We start from the raw sequence: 19,488 nt of genomic DNA, 5'->3' as shown, positions 1-19,488 counted from the left end.
TTCACACAGTCTTTTTTTTTTTTTTTTTTTCGCAATATAACCACAAATCTATTACATCCGATTTCCTGCGCAGCCCGTGTGCAATGCATTCTGGTAAAATAAAGGGAGGTGTCCGGTGCAGGGAGACCCTGGAGTGCGCTGCTGCGCTGATTTAAGTCTCTGCCTGGGGACACAGCATTGCACAATCATCAAACTGCATAGCACAGCTTGCCCTGACCCCATCTCCTCCCCTCTCTCACCTCCTGTCTGTCTGTACAGGGGCTTCTGGGGAGATACAGAGGGCATTGCAGCAAGAGGGACACGTCTCTCATCAGACCTCCAGTCATCCCACTCTCCCTTTGCAACACCGTGCCTTCAGGCTGTCAGCTACGGTAAGAATCCGGTAAACAAGAGCACAAATCAAAAAACAACATTGTGACCTATTTAATGGGAAAAAGACTATGTCGACCCAAGCTACTGGCAAAACTAGTTTCATTGCAATAGCTGCTAGCCAAGTAAGTCATGTGTGGGCACATGCATTTAAAGTCACCATGCTAGCAGGGCTCCTGCTCCACACTTTTAAACATCTCTGCGAACGCTTGGTTGGATAAGAATGCATCTAGGCACATGCTGCTTCTGCAGCAGCAAGAAGGTTCTGAGAGTTCTGAGGGAAGCATAATGCCTTTCTTGATCAAGCATTCTAGATACCCTATCTGCCCATGTTAGTGGTGTGTGGATGTACCCTGTGAGCAGGCTCTGTACCAAACACACTATAGGGAACAGTGCTCTCCACTCCATCTTCTACTGCGTGCTTTCAGTTACCTCCTCCATGCAGCGAGAGAGCTGGGCAACAATGTGAGAAGAAGGAAAGGAAAGGTTTGCAGGGATGTTTACAGCACCGGGGATGACTTTTGAGTCAAAGAGAAGGGGGACAGGCAACAAACCAAACACATCTATTCCAGTCTGAGGAAGCTCCAAAGAAATCCAATTATTCCAGTGACAAAAGAAAACTCTACAGAGACAGTAAGACAAGAAAGCATAAAGCAAGGCTCAAAGACTAGTGGAAAAAAAGCTATAAGAAGGTCAATGTAAAACAGCAGCTTTGATTTTCTGCCCTAACCCTGCCGGTTTCCATGTACAAGTAATGTGACTTCTAATCTCATCTGTGAGCAGCATGGCTTCACCAGCTCTTGCCTGAAGAAAGTGTTCAGCTTGTAATGCTAATTTAAGCCCTCAGTTTGGACCCTTTGGACACTGGATATATATATATGTACATAAACAGGTTGACACAAAACACTAGTGATCCTCATACACTTAATTGCAGAAAGTAACCCTGGCAAAAACTGCTCTGTGGTCTTTGCAGTAGCTTTGGGGCAGGAAGAAAATTTCTTAACAGTTCCACTTGGCCTCCATAGCATACAATTTGCTTACACAACTCTATGAAATTTGTTAATTTCTCAAGTCAGGTGTCAAAAAAATGCCAGGTTACTCTCAATTTAGTCTTCTGAGAAATACTGTCTTAAATTACACACTCTTCAAAAGACACTTTATTTAGTAGACTGCATATATGTGCCCTATAATTAGTTTTTTATTTTAGTCTTCCTGAAATTTAGTACAGTGCTGGGAAAAAAATGATGCAGCACATTACAAGTGCATAAAAAGCTTAGTGTTATCAGCCATTCCTTGAGCAGAAAAAATAATTCTTCCATCCCACTGAAGCAGAGAGCTTAGGTATTAGGGCTTAGTCCTGCAAACATTCAAAAGTGTGTGTGTATGTGTGTGTGCAATTTATTCATGTGAGTGAATTGACACAATTATATGAGACAATTTCTGTAGATAATAATACAAGGCATGGTTTTTCAGTGTCTGCAGAACATGACTGGAGGTTCCTGCCAAGTGTTGTAGAAATGCCATCAGTAGAAATGGGAAAGTCATCTATTTCTAAAAAGTGTATTGAATAATGGATTACTCAGGCAATATATTGACCTTTAGTGATGATTCTCTCATCTTAACTGCTTTTCTAAGATGTTTTCTTAGGAAAACAATTGATGCTTATTGTCATCATGGATTTCTGCTACTGATGAGAAGCACATTGTCACATCAGACTTGGCACTAGCAGGATGCTCAGTCTTTAGTGATTTCACTTACCCCAGACTTTACCTAATCAGATACAGCCAAATAGAAAAGCAAAACTCATCCTGCCTTTGCCTCCTCCTTTGTCTGTAGGATGCCTGCTTGCAGTGCAAAGTCTTGAGCTCCGCAGGAGCAAGGATATTGCACTGCCCATTTACTTCAACATACTTCAGTTTCTTTACAAAAGAAACACACATAGGAGTTGTTCTTCTTAGCTACAACTCATCAATTCCAAGAATCTATGAGACTTCAGTAATAACACAGAGGTAGCTTTTGCAAGTAAATGAGAAAGCAACTGTGGAGACAGGTGTCCACATGGATGGCAGAAGTAGTGTAAGGAACCAATGCATTTTCTTTATGTTAGGACTCACTTTTGTCTCCTGTTCATTCTTTTCTCCCTGTATCTCTTCCCCTCCTCACTGAGCAAGTGAAAACTGTGCTAGATTGGAGGTATAGATGCTCAGATCAGAGAACACTGCAGTGCAGCTGTCAAGAACTGGTTTGTGGCAGCTGTGGTCTCCCTGGCTTTCCCCCAGCAGAGGCTCTGGTTTGGTTTTCTTCTCTTGTATCAAAAAGCTGCCTTCCAGGCAAGTTGGAGATTTCTCCCTTTCACACCTGACTTGTGATGGCTAATCACAAGACACAAGATATCATCAAAAGATACAGTAGGAGAACAGACACGTGGATGATAAGGTGCCCTTGGTCTTATATTCTCTATGGGAAAAACAAACACAAGGTACTGATGGTCTGACTAAGGGAGTGGGAGCAGGACAAGTGTGAATCTCACCATTTATTCTGCATTGCCTACCTAGCAAAACTCTTACTCACACACTTTCAGCTCAGCCTACGTAAGGATGCACAGTAAAGCACTGTGTGCTTCACTATGATTCATGTAAAACTTGCAGATTTTCTTGACTAGGAAGGTTGTTTGGGAAACATGAGGTAGCCCTGGTTGTTCCCAGAACCAATGGGAGAGAGGAACAAAATGGAAATACAGGGAAAACAGGCAACAAGAAAGTGAATTATGCATATACACAGTTGCAAGTACACAACTGAAGGGAAGAATAAGGTTGTCCAGGGACCTGAGGATAAAACTGTACCTTTATGATATATGTCCCTTGCTTAGCATTTATAAAGAGCCACCCACAGGCATAGTATCTGCAGTCTTATTAAAAAAACTCACTGCACCCTGCAGCTGAGTGGCTGTGAATGTACCTTTGCTCCAGTATGTGAGAACAGTATACTCTCGGATTTCTCTGCTTGAGGAAGAGAACAGCAAAAGGGCAGCCAAAACCTCACTGGCCCATGTCTGCTATTTTCACCTTCAAGTCTCTAGCGAATTCAGGATGTGGAACTACATCTGAGCTGAAGTGAATTACAAACACAGTAGATGATTTTTGTATTTTCTTTCCGGTGTTTTGCATTGAAAAATGCTTCAAGCCCTTGTCAAAGAACATACTAGCAATTCACCTTAAAAAAAAAAAAATCAGGTTTTGACTTTTATCTTCTTCCACTAAAGTTTGGGCAGTGTTGCAGCAGCACATACGCTGATTTGTCAGTGCAGAAAATTTGTTTCTGCAACCAGGTTCTAGCTAGGAAAATATGTAGAAACAAATCCTGACAGTTGTGTGCAGGTCTTATAGAGACACTAGTCCTAAATTATTTTCAGGTTTGATTCCCTATCCCTCACAGGTCTTGGTTAACAAAGTATTTTTAGTTAATGTTCATGGAAGAGAAAGGTGTTTAATCAATGCAAAATACTGCCTTTAGTAGTGATACAACTACAGTGAGGTATTTTGTCATCTCTTTTTTATTTTGTTTTGATTATCTTCAGTCAAGATCTAGCAAAAAACACACAATGTGCATTAACACAATATCTAGGGTGGCTGCTGACCTCTGCTTTCCTCAAAGGATAGTGATAAGGTAAGGCTAACACTTAATGAAATCAAATTTGACAGAGTGAATTGTCTTGGTGATAAAGTTTGGGGATGGGGGAGGAAGAGCTTATTTTTGCTATTTTTATTTTGAAGAATTTGAGGCATAAAAAAGCACTATAAAAGACTATGAACTGACTTAACGGGTGGAAGAGTCAGGGGAAACATTAGAAAATCCCACATATTCTGCTAAAGCCAACTATCAGTCAGTTCTAGCAACTCTGTCCTTTGTCTTGATTTTCACTCTGTATCAGGAGCTGTCAGCACACAACCTTAGTCATCTGAGGGATGATTAAGAGAAAGACGACTGGCAGCAGAGGGGCTCAGGGTTGAGGAGATGGACTTCTACCTCACTGAGGTTACCGCAGGAGGAGCAAACAACCTTAGTGGCACTGGGTTTGTACAGGATCATCAGACAGGCACAACATTTGCCTTGAGTCCAGGTGAAAAGGGCATGTTACAGCCAGAGCTAAAATATGCAGACATATCCATGCTAGACATTCTGGTGTCATTTAAAAATATGTTCATATTGATTCCAGTTTGAAAGCTAACACGAAAAGCCAGACAGTTGTCTGAGTCAGAATTTTCTAAACTATTTCTGAAAGACTTTTTTTGATGACTCTCTGCTTTAATGTCTCCAGTCGCCTTCAGACAAACAAGGCAACTGAAGACTTTCATACTGGGCAATAGGCAATGTAGTTCTTAAATGTGGCAAAATACAGGAAGAAGTATAGGCTTGTCCCAGTTGGATTTTGCCACTTCTGCTTGACTTTTCTTTAAGTGAGAAGTCGAGAAGGGAAAATAGCTTTCTGTATGATATTAGAAATCTTACTAGACAACTCAACTGAGTCTCATACAGTATTTGATTAGAGAATACCGTTGTTTTAGTTTTAAATACTGCTTCAAGGGGTGACATTTTTAGTAATATTATGATGGAGCATTTTAATTTAAATTATTATAGTAAACTAAATACAGAATATCATTGAAGTATATTTTTCCATTAATATTTGACCCTTCTTTCTTGGAATTTTAATTTACAATCCATGAATGGTTTAGGACAGTACAAACTCAGTCTGTTGAACAACAGATGAAATAATGTGTGTGATCTCATATTTGAGTTCTGGATATATTTTTTCATGAAACCCAGGAAGAGAATAGCTGTGCCAGTATGCGGCCATTCTTGGATGCCCTTGCCTTGTTAAAATGTAAAACTATTCAGAGTGAAGTCTAGCTGTGCTAATGTAGTAGTACTGCCTGAAAAAAAAAAAGTACAAAATTCAAGCTTATTGGCTAGGGGAAAAAAAAAAGAGTAACAATTTTTTTTTTAAATTTACTTTAATTTACACTTAATATTTACATTAATTGCCACTGTACATATAGTCAAAATGGTCACAAAATAAGGATGTTTTAGGTAAACTCTAGACTGCCAGAATGTTGGTTCTTTTGTATATTTCTTCACTTTCTTTCTCCCTTCCTTCCTCTGTGTAGTCTTTATCACAGTATTTGGGATTAATCTTTTGCAGGCAGCAGTGAATGTACCTAGTTCCAGATCCAAGTGTCAGGACGGAGGGTCTGTGAAAATTTGCACTGAAACCTGCACCAAGAAAAGCCTTTGCTAACAGACACGGTAGCTGGAGCAGACTGGCAAAACACTTAAACACAGCCTCTGTTTTGAGCAGTAACTTGTTTAGCCAAAAACAAAGTCCTTAAAAAAAGTCAGCTGGGGGAGAGGAAACAGGCGGCATTCTGGATTGCAGTGTGTGCTCAAGTGTCTGCCCTTCATGCTAATGGGAGAGCTTGGGACCACTATCAGGGGACCAGAGAGCAGAAGGCAACCCAGGTACACAGCACTGGGACAGCCTCTGAACAAAGGGGTTTCATCACCATCTTTCCAGTCATGGGCAAAGGACAAATTTTCTGCATTAGATCATGGATATGGTCAGAAATGTGTTGTTTGCAGGCCAGTGTGTAAAACAGCTTACTTAGCTAATATCCAAATCTGACTTTGAGCAATAGCACTTAGGGAGGGAGGAATCTGCAGGTGGAGTACACTGTAATGTGAATAGTGAGGCTTGGCTTGAGCAGGCCCCAATATTAGGCAGTCCAGCACAGCTGTAAGCTACTGTAGGCACCATCATGACCACTCCAGGTCACCCCATTTTTCTGGTAATGCACGCACACCACAAGACAGCCTGCTGTAAGAGCAGAGGAAGACTCTGGTGACAAGGATGAGAAGTGATTCTATGAATACTCTGTCAGTCACTCACTGTGCTCTTCTGCAAGCCTGTGGGCAAGGTCTAGTAAAATTCCTGTGGATGTTTCCATATAGAGCAAGAGGAAATTGCATAAGCTTATATATAGCTGTTCATGAGACAAGTTTGAGAAGCAATATTTGACCCTCAGCTCTGCAGCTGCTGCACTATGTATGGCCTTGTCATGGAGCCATCAAGACACTGCTGTGATGTGAAAGAGTTTCCTAAAGTATCTTATTTCATGCTGGTGGCTAACTAAATCAGCTTCACCTCATATCCAGATGAATGTTCTCTTGCACACACTCACCTTCAGTGGCAAATGAACAACCAGTGCAGAAGTCATTTGCCTTCTGCTGTACTGTCCTGAAGCTTGTGGCATACATTTAGCATGCCTCACAGGCTAAGGCTGACCAAAGGAGAGATCAAAAGAAATTCTGCACTACTGATAGTGCAAAGATTCAAATCAAGAACGTCCTTGGAGCCATAAAAGTTCTTCAAAAGAACTGGTGTAATGTGTCTGCCACAGTGATTAAGAAGTTATTAAAATATTTGAAATTATAATGTAACTTTGGCAGCATCCCGAGGATCCATGGGCTTGGATCAATGCTTCAATTGAATCTCAGAGACTGACAAGGCAATGCACATTTCACTCATTTATATCACATGTATGTTCATATTCCCCAAACTAGGTAACCCTGGCATTTATCTTGACTGGCAGAAGTAGGAGAAGAGATGTGATGCATTACAATTTACAATGGCTAATCGTGGTATTGAAGACCCTACAGTGATTTGTTCATAGCCATTAATTTGATTTCAATGGCCACAGCTGCACATTACTGCTTCTTTCCTGTCTTTCTGTTTGTGAAGCAGGAGTAACAGCAAGTGTGAGTCACCACTGCTCTTACCCCAAAAGCACATGCAGTCATTTTGCTCTTACCTGATTTTCAGGAAAACAAACTTTAGACCTGTATTCGATTGTTTCAATAGCTTCTCTCCTCTTCTGCAAGCAGCTTTTGTTTAACCTTCTCTCACATGATCTGTTAATGAAGCCCAGCCTGTAACTTTTAAGTTTAAAAATAATTCCTCACCTCACTCACAGTCTCTAACCTTATCATGGGAAATGCTTTCCAGCATGTCAGCTTGCACTTTAGACACTCCAGCTCCAAGAGACAGATTTGTCTTTCATGCTATGCAACTGTTTACAATGGTTTGCAGAAGCACAAACATCATAATCAAACTCGAAGATTTATACTTCTCTGACCTTTACTACTGTTTCTGTCTCAAAATAGAAATGCTGGCTCATTAAACCAAAACAAAATGTGATTTCAAATATTAAATACTATGTGAAATACTACCCATACCTTTGAAATCCGTTAAAATGCTTTCATTGTGACATGTAGAGTACTGATGGGCAGTAAAAAATTTATCTTGGTCAGAGGAATCTTACAATACTGACTGGATTTACAATTTCCAACTTGTTATAATAAAATTTTAAATTAGGAGAGACAGGAAATGGTAAATACTTTTGAGGTTTTTTTAATGTCTTTCTTAGTATAAGGAGGAAAAAACACCAATTACCTTTATATTTTAGACAAGCATCAATACAATGTGAAAATTATTCTATATTTGTAAACTTCTATATCAACAATTCATGACAATACTTCCCTGCATACTCTCACTATTTCCCCTGGTTAGCTTTCAAATCTCCCAAAACACAGAAATTACTACCTGCCAGAAATCAGGAAGAGACATTGAGTAATGAATCAGGAATCAATCAAAGTTTAGAATTTTAAGCATGTGAGTTACACAATGGTCAAAGCTTCAAAGCTGACTTCAAACTCAGTATTTAAACTGCATTTAAAAAAAAATAAAAACAAGGTAAAAGAAAAAGACTTAGAACTCTTTTTTTCCCCACACAAAAAATACCTTCATCAAAAAACCTCACAGAAAATCAATATAGCTTATGATAAACCCTAACCCTGAATGATGGAGGACCCCCACCCGGTCCTTCTTGCAAGGCAAGCAATCCCTTGCATCATCTCCCAGCTCTTGTGACTAGGTGAGACATTGAGATGCAAACGAAGTCGTCTCTGCCTTGTGGGCCAGCAGAGAAGCTGGAATGTGGTTTCTTATCTAGCACTTGGGTGAGGAAATGGTGATTCTGGTAGATCACAAGACCACTGAAAACAAAGAAGTTCAAAAGGATTGTGTCACTGTTCATCAGCCATCTGCCAGGTCTTCAGAACACTCACAGAACTCTGTCTGGGTTCCCTTGAAGCAAATGCTGCTTCCTTTTCTAACCTAATAATGATGCAAATAACCTCATTATGGGTTATCCTCCAGCTGAAACAATTTGAACCTTATATTTTACTAGGGAGAATCCAAAGAAAAGATTCTTAAGAGGCTATTTATGAACAAACGTTGTTAATCCCAGAGGGACATTATAAACTCGGTAGCCGCCCCAGATCTGTGGTGAGGAATGCCTAGGCTAGGGGAGAAAGTTGGTTATTTTCATGGAACTGCATTTTCATGGAACTGCATGGAAGAAGAGAAACCACTCATGTTTATTTGGTAGCCTTTTCCCCAGGCATGCTGAAATCAATTTAGATAAAAAATATCTGCAGTTCCTAAAACTTTTCAGAGTGTACCACTAATAATAAGTATTAAAGCAAACAGCATAAAGCAATAGATATCCCTACTGTAATTGTTTTCTCAAATCCTCCCAGCTTTCTGAAGCAGTCACTCTAGTTTTGGAAATTTACAATGCTTTTTTTCCTGCAAGAAGAACATTTACTATAAGTTAGAAGAAAAGCGTGATTATTTTTTAGAAAAGAAAGTTGGCCTGTATTTTTTAAAGTTTCATTTTCCTAAAGACAAATATGACTGGCATTTCTTACACACAAATCAGACTCTGGGATGTAAAATGAGCACAGTGTTCTCTGCAATGCAACTCTGATTTTCTAAACTGGATCAATTTTTGGCTAAACAGAAATACATATGAATTTTAAAAATTGTTTTTATTTTCTTTGTGTGTTTGTTGTTTTGTTTTATTTTGTTTTGTCTTGGTAGCATCTAATGGAAGCTGGTCAGTAAAAGCTTGGTATGAATAACAGTAATTTGCATTTTAGGTTATAAACACTGAAATAGATCTTAACTGAGACCATACTCCTGTAGGAATCTATTCTTAAGCCATAGCGTAGTATGGTGAAATGACAGAAACAAAATTGTAAGCTAGAGGACTTTAATGTTTGTATAAACAATCATGTTCACATGCATAGCTTTTTAAGTAAGCCAGTTCAATATTTTTATCTCAGGAACAAAAATCCTGAATTTAGTCTCAATAGTAATTGAGATCTCCAGCACTTTGAGTAAATAAAATAAATGTCCTACGTTTGCTATTCAGATAAAATGGCATGCAAACAAGCCACTTGTTTTTACTTCAGTAAAGATCATGGCTCATGAGTTATCTTGAGATTGCTGGTCTAGGGGAGATGCTTGTTCACAGTCTTGTCACAGCTGAGTATGACATTGCTTATTCTCTTTACATTGCTCAGATGGTTTTCACATATAGCCAGCCTCCTGTAGCTTGGCCAGTCAATTGCCATTACAAAGGAGCTTAGCTTTTCTGATTGCTGGGCTGTCTTCTAGCAGATACAGATTGGTCCCTTCCTCTCTGTACTTGTACCAGGAGAACCAACATCAAGGATTTAAAAGTACCAAGAAAGATTCTAAAGTCCTGGATTCCAATAAGTAGATTGGTTCCAAAGGGGGAGAGAACATTGTGCTGCACACACGTGACACAGCAACTATGCAGTACCAACCACACTTCTTAATGCAGCAGCACTTCTGATGTTGATTAAATCTGTCCCTGGAGAGTCAAAGCTGAATTGTCTCCTTCAGCTTCAGGGGCAACACACTGCTATGCAAGTTCTTTGCACTATTTAGAAATGTATAGACTCTGCTATCTGGTAACTTGTAGGGCCTGATAGCTGCAGTGTAGTTGGCAAACTTTTTGGCTGTTGCAATGGTCACATGACTAGTTATTAAAAGGTGTTGTTCCTGCATCTTAGAAGAGTGGTATGCCTTTGGCAAAATACCTAGAGTTTTGCATATGTAGAGTTCCTCAAAAGCTGAGGGTTTTAAAAAAACAGTTTGGAAAGTTATCCTCTGAAATAGAGAGATTTAAAATAATGGACAAATGTCTTCCTTCCAAATTTTGATCTTTGGATTATTGCAGACACAACGCTGATTACTGTGATTAGCACGGCAAGCTACGTCTCCTCTGGACTGCATGGCTTCAACTGAGCTTTTAAGCAGAGGAACTGAAGGAGCTCTTGATTTCACCCCTTCTCTCTGCTAACATAGAAGTAGTACATTGCTCAGTTCCCATGGAGAGGTTTACAATATAGCAAAGGCTGCTACGGCTGGTGTGACTGCAGCATACTGTCACAAGGCTGCACAGTTAGATGAAAATTATTTCTACCACTATCTATCCAGTTATTACCTATAACTGCTACCACTGACCCTCTGTTCACTTCAGCAGACCATCACAACACTGGGCTTACAGTTTGGCTTGTGAACACATCATGGTGCACAGGCAGGAGCAGCAGGGACAGTAACACAGGGATGCCTAGTAGCTGTGTAACCTGGTGTTTTTACCTTGCCTGAAATAATGAACAGCTGCTGCAACATGACTGTCAGTGTTCACATTGATGCATTATAATAAAATTCTCAGAGAGGAAATGTGCATCCAGAAGTTGGAGGTGGTCCTAGTTCAGCTTCCTACCACAGGTTTCTTAATGGCCATTCTTGTGATGACCAAATTCTGACCAAGGCTGTTGCTGTGCTGCTTTCCCTTGCATGTACTTACATTTTTCTACCTGGGCTCTCAAATGTCCTTAGCAAAACGTCTAGGTAATTCATATATCCACACAACACTTATGACTCAGTACAAGCCTAAGTCAACATGCTGAAGGTGAAAGTATTCCTGTCTCCTTCAAGGATTTCAACAACTTCTCAGCTAAGATTTCCCTATGTACAGTTGTTAAATAAACTGGTAGGGTGAATTTATCTTTGTATTAAAATAGTATTTGACTCTGTGTGTGTGTGTGCACGTGTGTGCGTGTGTGCGTGCGTGCACCAAGAGCGTTCAGGAGGAGAGAACAGCATGAATTTATCTTTGTATTAAAATAGTATTTGACTCTGTGTGTGTGTGTGCACGTGTGTGCGTGCATGCGTGCACCAAGAACGTTCAGGAGGAGAGAACAGCGCAGTGGTATCATATGTTAGCTGACTGCATGGTAACCTCCCCAAAGAGACAAGACCTCATATCATCTAGAAAAGCATCAGTTTGTCTTCATGCATCTCAGGGCACATTACAGAACAGCAGACATGTGACTTATGGTGCAAGACCTTCTGTAATTTAGATATTGCCTCCTGTCATGCCAGCTAAACATGTTGTCCTTTAAGAAAAAAACTTCTTGTCCATAGTTCACTGATAATTTACTTGTAGTCTTTCAATGCTCAGTCAATACTAGATACAATTGCATAAACAAAGCTAACTTAAACAGGACTGAGAAATCCAATTGCACAAAAAAATATCAGCAATTAGCTGTTAAGTGAAATATTGTCAAATGTCACACATCTCAAAAAAACCCCAAAACCCAAGAAATCCCTCATTATAAGTTAATTAACTAGATGATGTTATATCTAAGTCTCCTAAGGTATTTAAATGATTTGAATTGATTATGAAGTTTATGCTGGAAAGACACAAATACACAAAGGACTTGCACAAGTACTTTAAAAAAAGACAACTCCTCCAATATATCTGTATGTATTAGGGTCTGTCAAGTTTCCTTAGGCCAAAGAATGCTCCTGAGATTATTTGGGTAAAGAAACATGTATTGCTGGTTTTAGCAATACACTGTGTGTCTTAAGACATCGAAAAAGTGAGAAGTACGTATCATATGATTTCTTCCTTTTCACTGTTGTGTAACAGTCTGCAAACCCAGATTTTTACACTAACTGTATGTTCTAAAGTTTATAAGCTAAAGACATCAGCAATACTGCCTCTACAAGGGTTTAAGGGTGAACCTCACACCACTTGCAGTCATTCTACTACTGTAGACAAGTTCCCTGTTAAAACTCAAAGTTTGTCTACTACTGCTTACATGAAAACCAAGTCTATCCCACTAGTATCTCATCTGTGCAGCAACTCTTGATGTCACAGTGTTTTCCAGTAGGTATTACTGGATGTTATGTACATAAAGACTAGCCACCACTGGTGTTAAAACATCTTTTACCAAACTTGGGCCCAGAAGCAGAAAAAATAAAAAACGGAAAACAAACAAAAAACGAAACCAAAAACAAAACACCAAAACAAAATACCCAAAGAAAAAACAACAAAGCGATTTTCAGATACTAAAACATGGGGGAATAAAAAGACTTTCCTGGAAATGTTTCTGGCAGCAGTGTCACCACCACGCTGCTGCGCCCAGTGGGAGATGCTTTGCCGGGTGCCAGCCTCACGGCAATGGCCCTGCCGGCTGTTGCCCTCTGGAGAGATGCACAGGCAGCATTTGCCCCGGCCGCGAGGAGCGGGCTGGGGCTGCGGGGCACGCAGGGACAGAGAGCACCGGGGCCGCCGCAACAACCGCACCCGAGCAGGAGCCCTCAGCGGAGCGCACGGACGGCGCCGGGGCTGCCCACACCCGCCATTCGTGTTTCTTTGCCTCCAGACTTAGTTTTTCCTTCATTCTGCCCATGTTAAGGCCCTGCGGGTTAAATTCCACCTGCGTGCTGCCACTATCTCCGGCCCCACAGCACTCGGAGTAAATCCTTGGACAAACATTGCCCAACCTAGCTCCGGCGCTAGGGAGGGCCCCCAGGCAGACCCCGCATCGCCCCCGGGCGCTGTCGGCCCGGCCCCGTCCTGGGCCGGGCCCGGCGGGAGGCGCGGCCCGGCCCGGCCGCCAATGGGCGCGGCGGGGCGGGCACGGCCGCGGCCGGGATAAGAGGGCCGGCGGAGGCCGAGTGTTGCTGGGCAGAGGAGGCAGAGTGCGGCTGGACTCTCGAGTGTGGTGAGCGGGGGCTGCGTGGAGAGGGTGCGTGGAGAGGGCCGGTCTCGGTCGCGTCCTTGTCCTGCACTGGGGCGGCTCCTGCCGGGAAGGGGCGGCCATTCCAGCCGCGTCCTCGGGAGGCTGCCGACTGGGCACCCCGCGTCCCGGCCCCGCCGCCCGGGCTTGTTTACAGTCGCGGCCCGGCCCGGCCCGGGGCGGGGCGGCAGCGCGGGTGCTCGGCTGCGGCCCATCGCTGGCGGAGGACGCGCGGGCGGCCCCGGCCCTGGCATGGCCCGCGCCCAGGGCGCCCTGCCTGACCGCTGCTCCTCCGTCCTTGCCAGATCGGCCAGCATGAACCCGTTCCTGACCACGCTGTGCCTCTGCTTGGGCGTGGTTCTCGGCGCGCCGAGGCTGGACCCCGAGCTGGACGGCCACTGGCAGCTGTGGAAGTCGTGGCACAAGAAGGACTATCACGAGGTGAGCCCCCGGCGTACGCGCTGTGCCGGGCGGGCGCTGAGCGCTCGGAGCTGGGCCCCAGCAGCTGAGTCATGTCTGCTTTGTTACCACGCCGGCTATGGGCAGGGCTCGGGAAGCATAATCCTTCTCTTCCCAGGTTCCTTTCCTGTGTTTGTGTATTGACTCAGCTGCACTGTACTCCTTGTTTTTCTTCTGAGGGCGGCAAAAAGATCACCACCTAGCACCGTTTCATGCTTCCCATTCGAGCACTGTACATTTGCCCGAGTATTATGAGCCCTAGAAAGCTTGTTGTTGTGCAAGCAAACTTGGTTTGAAATGCCTCCTTGAAGTACGCTGTTTTTTGTGCCCTTAGAGAGAGGAAGGCTGGAGGAGAGTGGTATGGGAGAAGAATCTGAAAATGATTGAAATCCATAATCTGGATCATGCGTTAGGAAAACACAGCTTCAAGTTGGGAATGAATCAGTTTGGCGACATGGTATGTGTAGAGACATGTAATGTACAGTTCTAAGTAACGGTGTGTAATAGATATAGTGGTAGTGACTGCATGTATTGATTTGTTTTTCAGACAACTGAGGAGTTCAGACAGCTGATGAATGGTTATGTACACAAGAAGTCAGAAAGAAAATACAGAGGATCCCAGTTTCTTGAGCCCAACTTCCTGGAAGCACCACGATCAGTAGATTGGCGAGAGAAGGGATATGTAACTCCAGTTAAAGACCAGGTACAATCTGATGGTGAATTTCTAACTAGTTACAGGTCCAGTTTCCTGAATGCTACGTCCACTTTCATAGGGGAAAACACTGTGCCTGTTTGACGGTGCTTAGTACAAGCTTACTAAACTAAGCACCATTTTGTAACTGGGTTTGTAACTTATGATTTCACTTTATACTTCAGGGTCAATGTGGATCTTGCTGGGCTTTCAGCACAACAGGAGCTCTTGAAGGGCAGCACTTCAGAAAAACTGGCAAACTTGTTTCACTGAGTGAACAGAATCTGGTGGACTGCTCTCGCCCTGAGGGGAATCAAGGTTGTAATGGTGGTCTCATGGACCAGGCTTTCCAATACGTACAGGATAATGGGGGCATTGATTCAGAGGAATCCTATCCATATACTGCAAAGGTAAGTGGAATGGCTGAACTTGTGTTGCAGGTGTCATGGCTTTTGTGTGGGAAAAAAACTGGGTTGGGAAACTCATACCTAGAAAGGAAAATGTCTGTAGAGATCAGTACATCTGTAATTCCTGTTGTGTCTTTGCTAAGAGAACTAGCATGACTGCTAGCCCCGGTAGGAGTCACATACTGCACTGGTCTTTGAGGTCAAAATCTTGACAGACCAGTTAGAAAAACTGGAGCAGGTTTTCTTCCTCCCCCTTGTTGTTGCCCTTCTATCATGCCTTATCTTGGTTGCCACACCAAACCAAGAACCCAGCCCTTGTCAACAGTGCTACTTAGTGGCAGGACAGCAATTCATCTTCCCCTAACTGACCTATTAGAGTTGCCACCTGTAGACCCCCTAATTCTTGTGGCTAGTCTCAACTGGATTTTTAACAATAGTTGTTAATGCCTTGAGTTCTGTTTCTGGACTATGTGTGCATAAATGGAGATAATGGACAGGCTTTTAAAATCCCTGTAATGATCTATCAAATGTTGAACAGATACAAGACGATGAAAGAGCAGTAGTCAATTCTGGTATTACTGGAGAGGCAGTAGTTTGTGGTTTCACCATTTAAGAGGTCTGCTCATTATAGAGAATCTTTTCTTTCAGCTTGTTCAGTGTTGTCTGGGCAATAGCAATACCATTTGTTGTGAACAACATTGGATCTGAGTTCCTGTTCACCTGTGTCCCTGCAATCTCGACTCTTTCCTAATCCTGACTGTTGTAAAGATCACAGTTGATGATAGGAAGTGTCTAATTTGCTGAGTATGAAAAGTCAGCAACTGAGCTGCAGTCTGTGTTCATTTAGTTGGGAAACAATTTTGGTACTAACCTATGATGCGCAGGTAAGGGAAGGATGTGCTTGCTTGAATCTGTTTGTTTCACATGACCTGACTTTCAGACTAGGCCTCGCCTCTCTCTTGCTGTAAATGTACATGATATCAGCAGTTCAGGCTTCACTGTAAAAATCAAAGAAAAAAACCAGAAAAACCCACCCAATAAAACAAAAAACACCCTGCTAGAAATAGCACAAATACCACTCCCAGCTGTTGTATGTAAGGTCATGTAATACAAATTCCTAGCTTTCAAATCATTCTGTACAGCTTTTCAAACTATGACATGTTAAAATTGTGGATTTTAAGTGCTTGCTCAATGAGCAGTTTCTGGATTGCTTTGTAATTAATGAATACTTGGCTTTCTTCCATTGCCCATTAATGCATTCTGGGCTTCTTTCCTTCCTGTAAAGATACTTGTCCTGCCAACCAAAGAGGGCAGAATTCCAGAACGTGATGGCCCTCTGCACCTCTGATAAAGTTGGTGGGGACTTTTTTGGCCCCATTGTCATTTACTTTTTCTGTACTTCTGAGAAGCTCAGAAGTAGTTCTTCTGTATTCCCTGTTATCCTTGCAAAATGCTGCTTAGGCAGTTGGATCCTCTTCAGTCCCTTGCTCTCAAAGCAGCAAAGTCACACAATGTATGGTTGTTCTGTGCTCACCTGTGTGTTAAATGGAAACCTGTGTAATAACTGCAGCTTTCTCTACTTAGGATGATGAAGACTGTCGCTACAAGGCAGAATACAATGCTGCTAATGACACTGGCTTTGTTGACATCCCTCAAGGACACGAAAGAGCTCTCATGAAAGCAGTTGCAGCTGTGGGTCCAGTGTCTGTTGCTATTGATGCAGGCCATTCTTCATTTCAGTTCTATCAGTCAGGTGGGAATTTGTTAATTACATTTATTCAGATAACTGGGGTTTTTTAATTACTAAGCATTCATTACCTTGAAGTTAAATAGACTAAAGAAAAAGCAGGTATGATAATTCAGAAGTCATTTTAATTCTAGGTCAGGGTTTTTTCAACATGCATTTCTCTTGTACATGTGTCTACTTGTCCCTCAGTTTTTGCTATGATAAAATTCACTTGCAGTTCCTTTCTCTAACTTTCAAGAAGCTGTGCAACATTGAAGTTCAAATACACAAAACTTCTTGTGAGGGATAAGGGTTTTGTACAGATGATTTTGCTCATAAATTAATACTTTGCAGGTATCTACTATGAACCAGACTGCAGCAGTGAAGACTTGGACCATGGTGTTCTGGTTGTAGGTTATGGCTTTGAGGGGGAAGATGTAGATGGAAAGAAATACTGGATTGTTAAGAACAGGTAAGGTCTGTGTCATGTATCTGTGGAAGAATAGAAGGAAGTTTGGCACTGGTAAGGGGAGAAGTAGACAGACAACAGTAATTAAAATCTGTATGTGGGAAATCTGGATATTTGTTTTCAGATTGTATGGTATGACAAAAGGTAAAATCCAACTCATGCTGCTGGCAGCCTAATAAAAGTAAGCCCAAAGCAGCCATCTTATTCTGCTTGTTCAGTTAATTTAAGGGAGCTCAGTGCTGAAACAGCCTGTGAACCTAGTAGATAATAAAGCAGTGGAGCAGAGGGGAGCAGGAGAAACCCTGCTTGTGGGGGTGTAATGAATTTTTTTGGAAGCAGAGTGCTGCTCAATTCTGTAAAATAGGATAATACTTGAACTTCAAAAATGGCATTCCCTCCTAGGTTGGAGGGAAAATAAATTAATGCCCAAGGGCGCATCACATGAGCTTGTCTCATGTTCTCAGCATTACTGGGACACCACCCTCAAATACTGTTTGCAGCCTTTGACTTCCCTTAAATAGCCTCGGAGCAGTGTCTGAGCTTCAGGCACCTGTAGTCAAGGTTTGCACATCAATGTGACTACCTCGTGAGGGAATGACTGCATTCTTCAGTGGGATGCCTCCTGGGATACTTTTAATTGTTGGAAAACACTACAAGTTTTTGGCTGTGGCTGTCTTGGATTTTCTCCACAAGTGTGGAAGGCAGCAGTTTTTTCAGTTTTAAACACTTAGAGGGAAGGGCAGTAAGTAATTAACTTCTGAATGTATAAACCAGCCCTTTGCTTTTGTTTTCAGCTGGGGTGAGAAGTGGGGTGACAAAGGATATATCTACATGGCCAAGGACAGGAAGAACCACTGTGGAATAGCAACAGCTGCTAGCTATCCACTAGTATAATTTGAAGACTGAACATTTCAGTACAAGAGGGGATTTAAACTGAATGACCAAACCCATGTTCGCATGTGGTAGCCTTGTGTCTTTCAAAACTCAACTTGATTTTTAAAACTCTTGAAGTATATTTTACATGTTGGTGACATGCCACTTGTTTAAATTAATGTAAATGTTGGTATGTAAACAGCTTGTAATATTGCTAGCTTTTGACTGCTTAATCCGATAGATTCTTTGTATTTTTCCTTTTTTTTTTTTAATTGCAATGTGTCCAAAGGTTTACTTTTTAAATAAATACTTAAATTCTACTACATACATATGACTTGGCATTTTGGTCTTCTTTTCTACTTGGGACTTCGTCAAATAGGCGTCCTAAATCATACACTTAGGTGGAGTCTGTATGTGTGTACCTCTCTCTTCACTGGTCAGTGAAATGCAGCCTTGTCTGGGAATGGCTAGTAGTTATTACAGAAAGGAGTGTAGAATTTGATATAGTTTTATTTAAAATGGGAAGTGGAAAAATATCTTTGGCTCCTAGTGTCTCATAACAAAGATCTTCAGTCTTGCATCATGTATGCAGCGTCTGATCTTAATCACTTAGCTTTTAATTCTGTTAGTTTTCTTAATGGCACCTCAAAAGTAGCACATTTGTGTAGTTTGTGCAGTTATGTCTTTTTGAGCATTATAGCAGGAGCACTGAAAGCACACCAGGGCTGTTCAGAGGGCTTATTTCTGGAGATATGTAGGACACTAGATACTGTTTTTCCCCTGTACCAGCTTCAGCTGGAGAAGGAAAGGGGATAAGGGAGAAATTATTTCCATATGGAAAGTGACGTTGGGCTGCTTTGTTACCTGTGTACTTGGTCACTGACTTAACTGAGGTGATTCATGCAGTGCCCTTTGTGTGCCCTTTATGTGTCCTTTTCTCTCTGCAGGTATCACTGCAAACATGATCATTAGCTGTTGCATACTACTCTTCAGGTGTGGTTTGGGTGCCAGTAGCCAGGTTTGGGTACCTCCTGCAGAGGATGGTAAATGCCAAAAATCCCAGGGAGAGAAGGCTTGGCTTGGCTTGGCTTTTGGATATTGACATCAGCTCTTGCTGTTGAGCTGTAGGTGAAGGAGGTGTAGTTCTGTAGCATAACTAGCACAAGTGCCAAGTTCATGGACCTATAGGTTTTTGTGCACATCTTTTCAGAAGCTGATAGCCATGCACACAAAGGAACACTTAGACCAGAACTTATCGATGATTAATTTCCTTATTGTTGATAATGTAAGTCTTTAAGTTGCATTTAATAAAGTTGTTTAAAGAGAAAAACAAGGTGAGTTATCAATAATAATCCTTGTGAGTTGTTCATCTGCTGCTTGTAGATGAATTCTTTCAACCTGAATTTCCTGGTTTGTTTTTTTTTTTTAAAGAGCCTCACTCAGCCCAGTGGCTCTGTAACAAGCCACAGAG

General features: G+C 41.9%; 1 protein-coding gene across 1 annotated transcript; it reads left to right on the top strand.

Annotated features, from left to right (window-relative positions):
• The first annotated feature begins 13,239 nt into the window (after window positions 1–13,239).
• CTSL (cathepsin L) lies at window positions 13,240–18,348 on the top strand. Its single transcript, XM_039729672.1, has 8 exons — window positions 13,240–13,377; window positions 13,698–13,833; window positions 14,186–14,308; window positions 14,399–14,554; window positions 14,728–14,952; window positions 16,534–16,702; window positions 17,030–17,147; window positions 17,939–18,348. The coding sequence occupies exons 2-8, from the start codon at window positions 13,708–13,710 to the stop codon at window positions 18,036–18,038; spliced, it is 1,017 nt and encodes a 338-aa protein (XP_039585606.1). The 5' UTR covers window positions 13,240–13,377; window positions 13,698–13,707; the 3' UTR covers window positions 18,039–18,348.
• The last annotated feature ends 1,140 nt before the right edge of the window (window positions 18,349–19,488 follow it).

Source organism: Passer montanus, unplaced genomic scaffold (genome assembly GCF_014805655.1).
Source record: "Passer montanus isolate IOZ18808 unplaced genomic scaffold, ASM1480565v1 scaffold7, whole genome shotgun sequence".
Taxonomy (NCBI): domain Eukaryota; kingdom Metazoa; phylum Chordata; class Aves; order Passeriformes; family Passeridae; genus Passer; species Passer montanus.
Note: the sequence above shows the minus strand (reverse complement) of the source record. Positions and strands in the feature narration are given on the sequence as shown.

Excerpts from the sequence above, each read along its gene's own strand:
- CTSL (XM_039729672.1), top strand. The coding sequence starts at position 13,708 with ATGAACCCGTTCCTGACCACGCTGTGCCTCTGCTTGGGCGTGGTTCTC. Across the intron at positions 14,309-14,398 it reads TGAATCAGTTTGGCGACATG|ACAACTGAGGAGTTCAGACA; the intron begins GTATGTGTAGAG and ends TTTGTTTTTCAG. Across the intron at positions 16,703-17,029 it reads ATTTCAGTTCTATCAGTCAG|GTATCTACTATGAACCAGAC; the intron begins GTGGGAATTTGT and ends AATACTTTGCAG.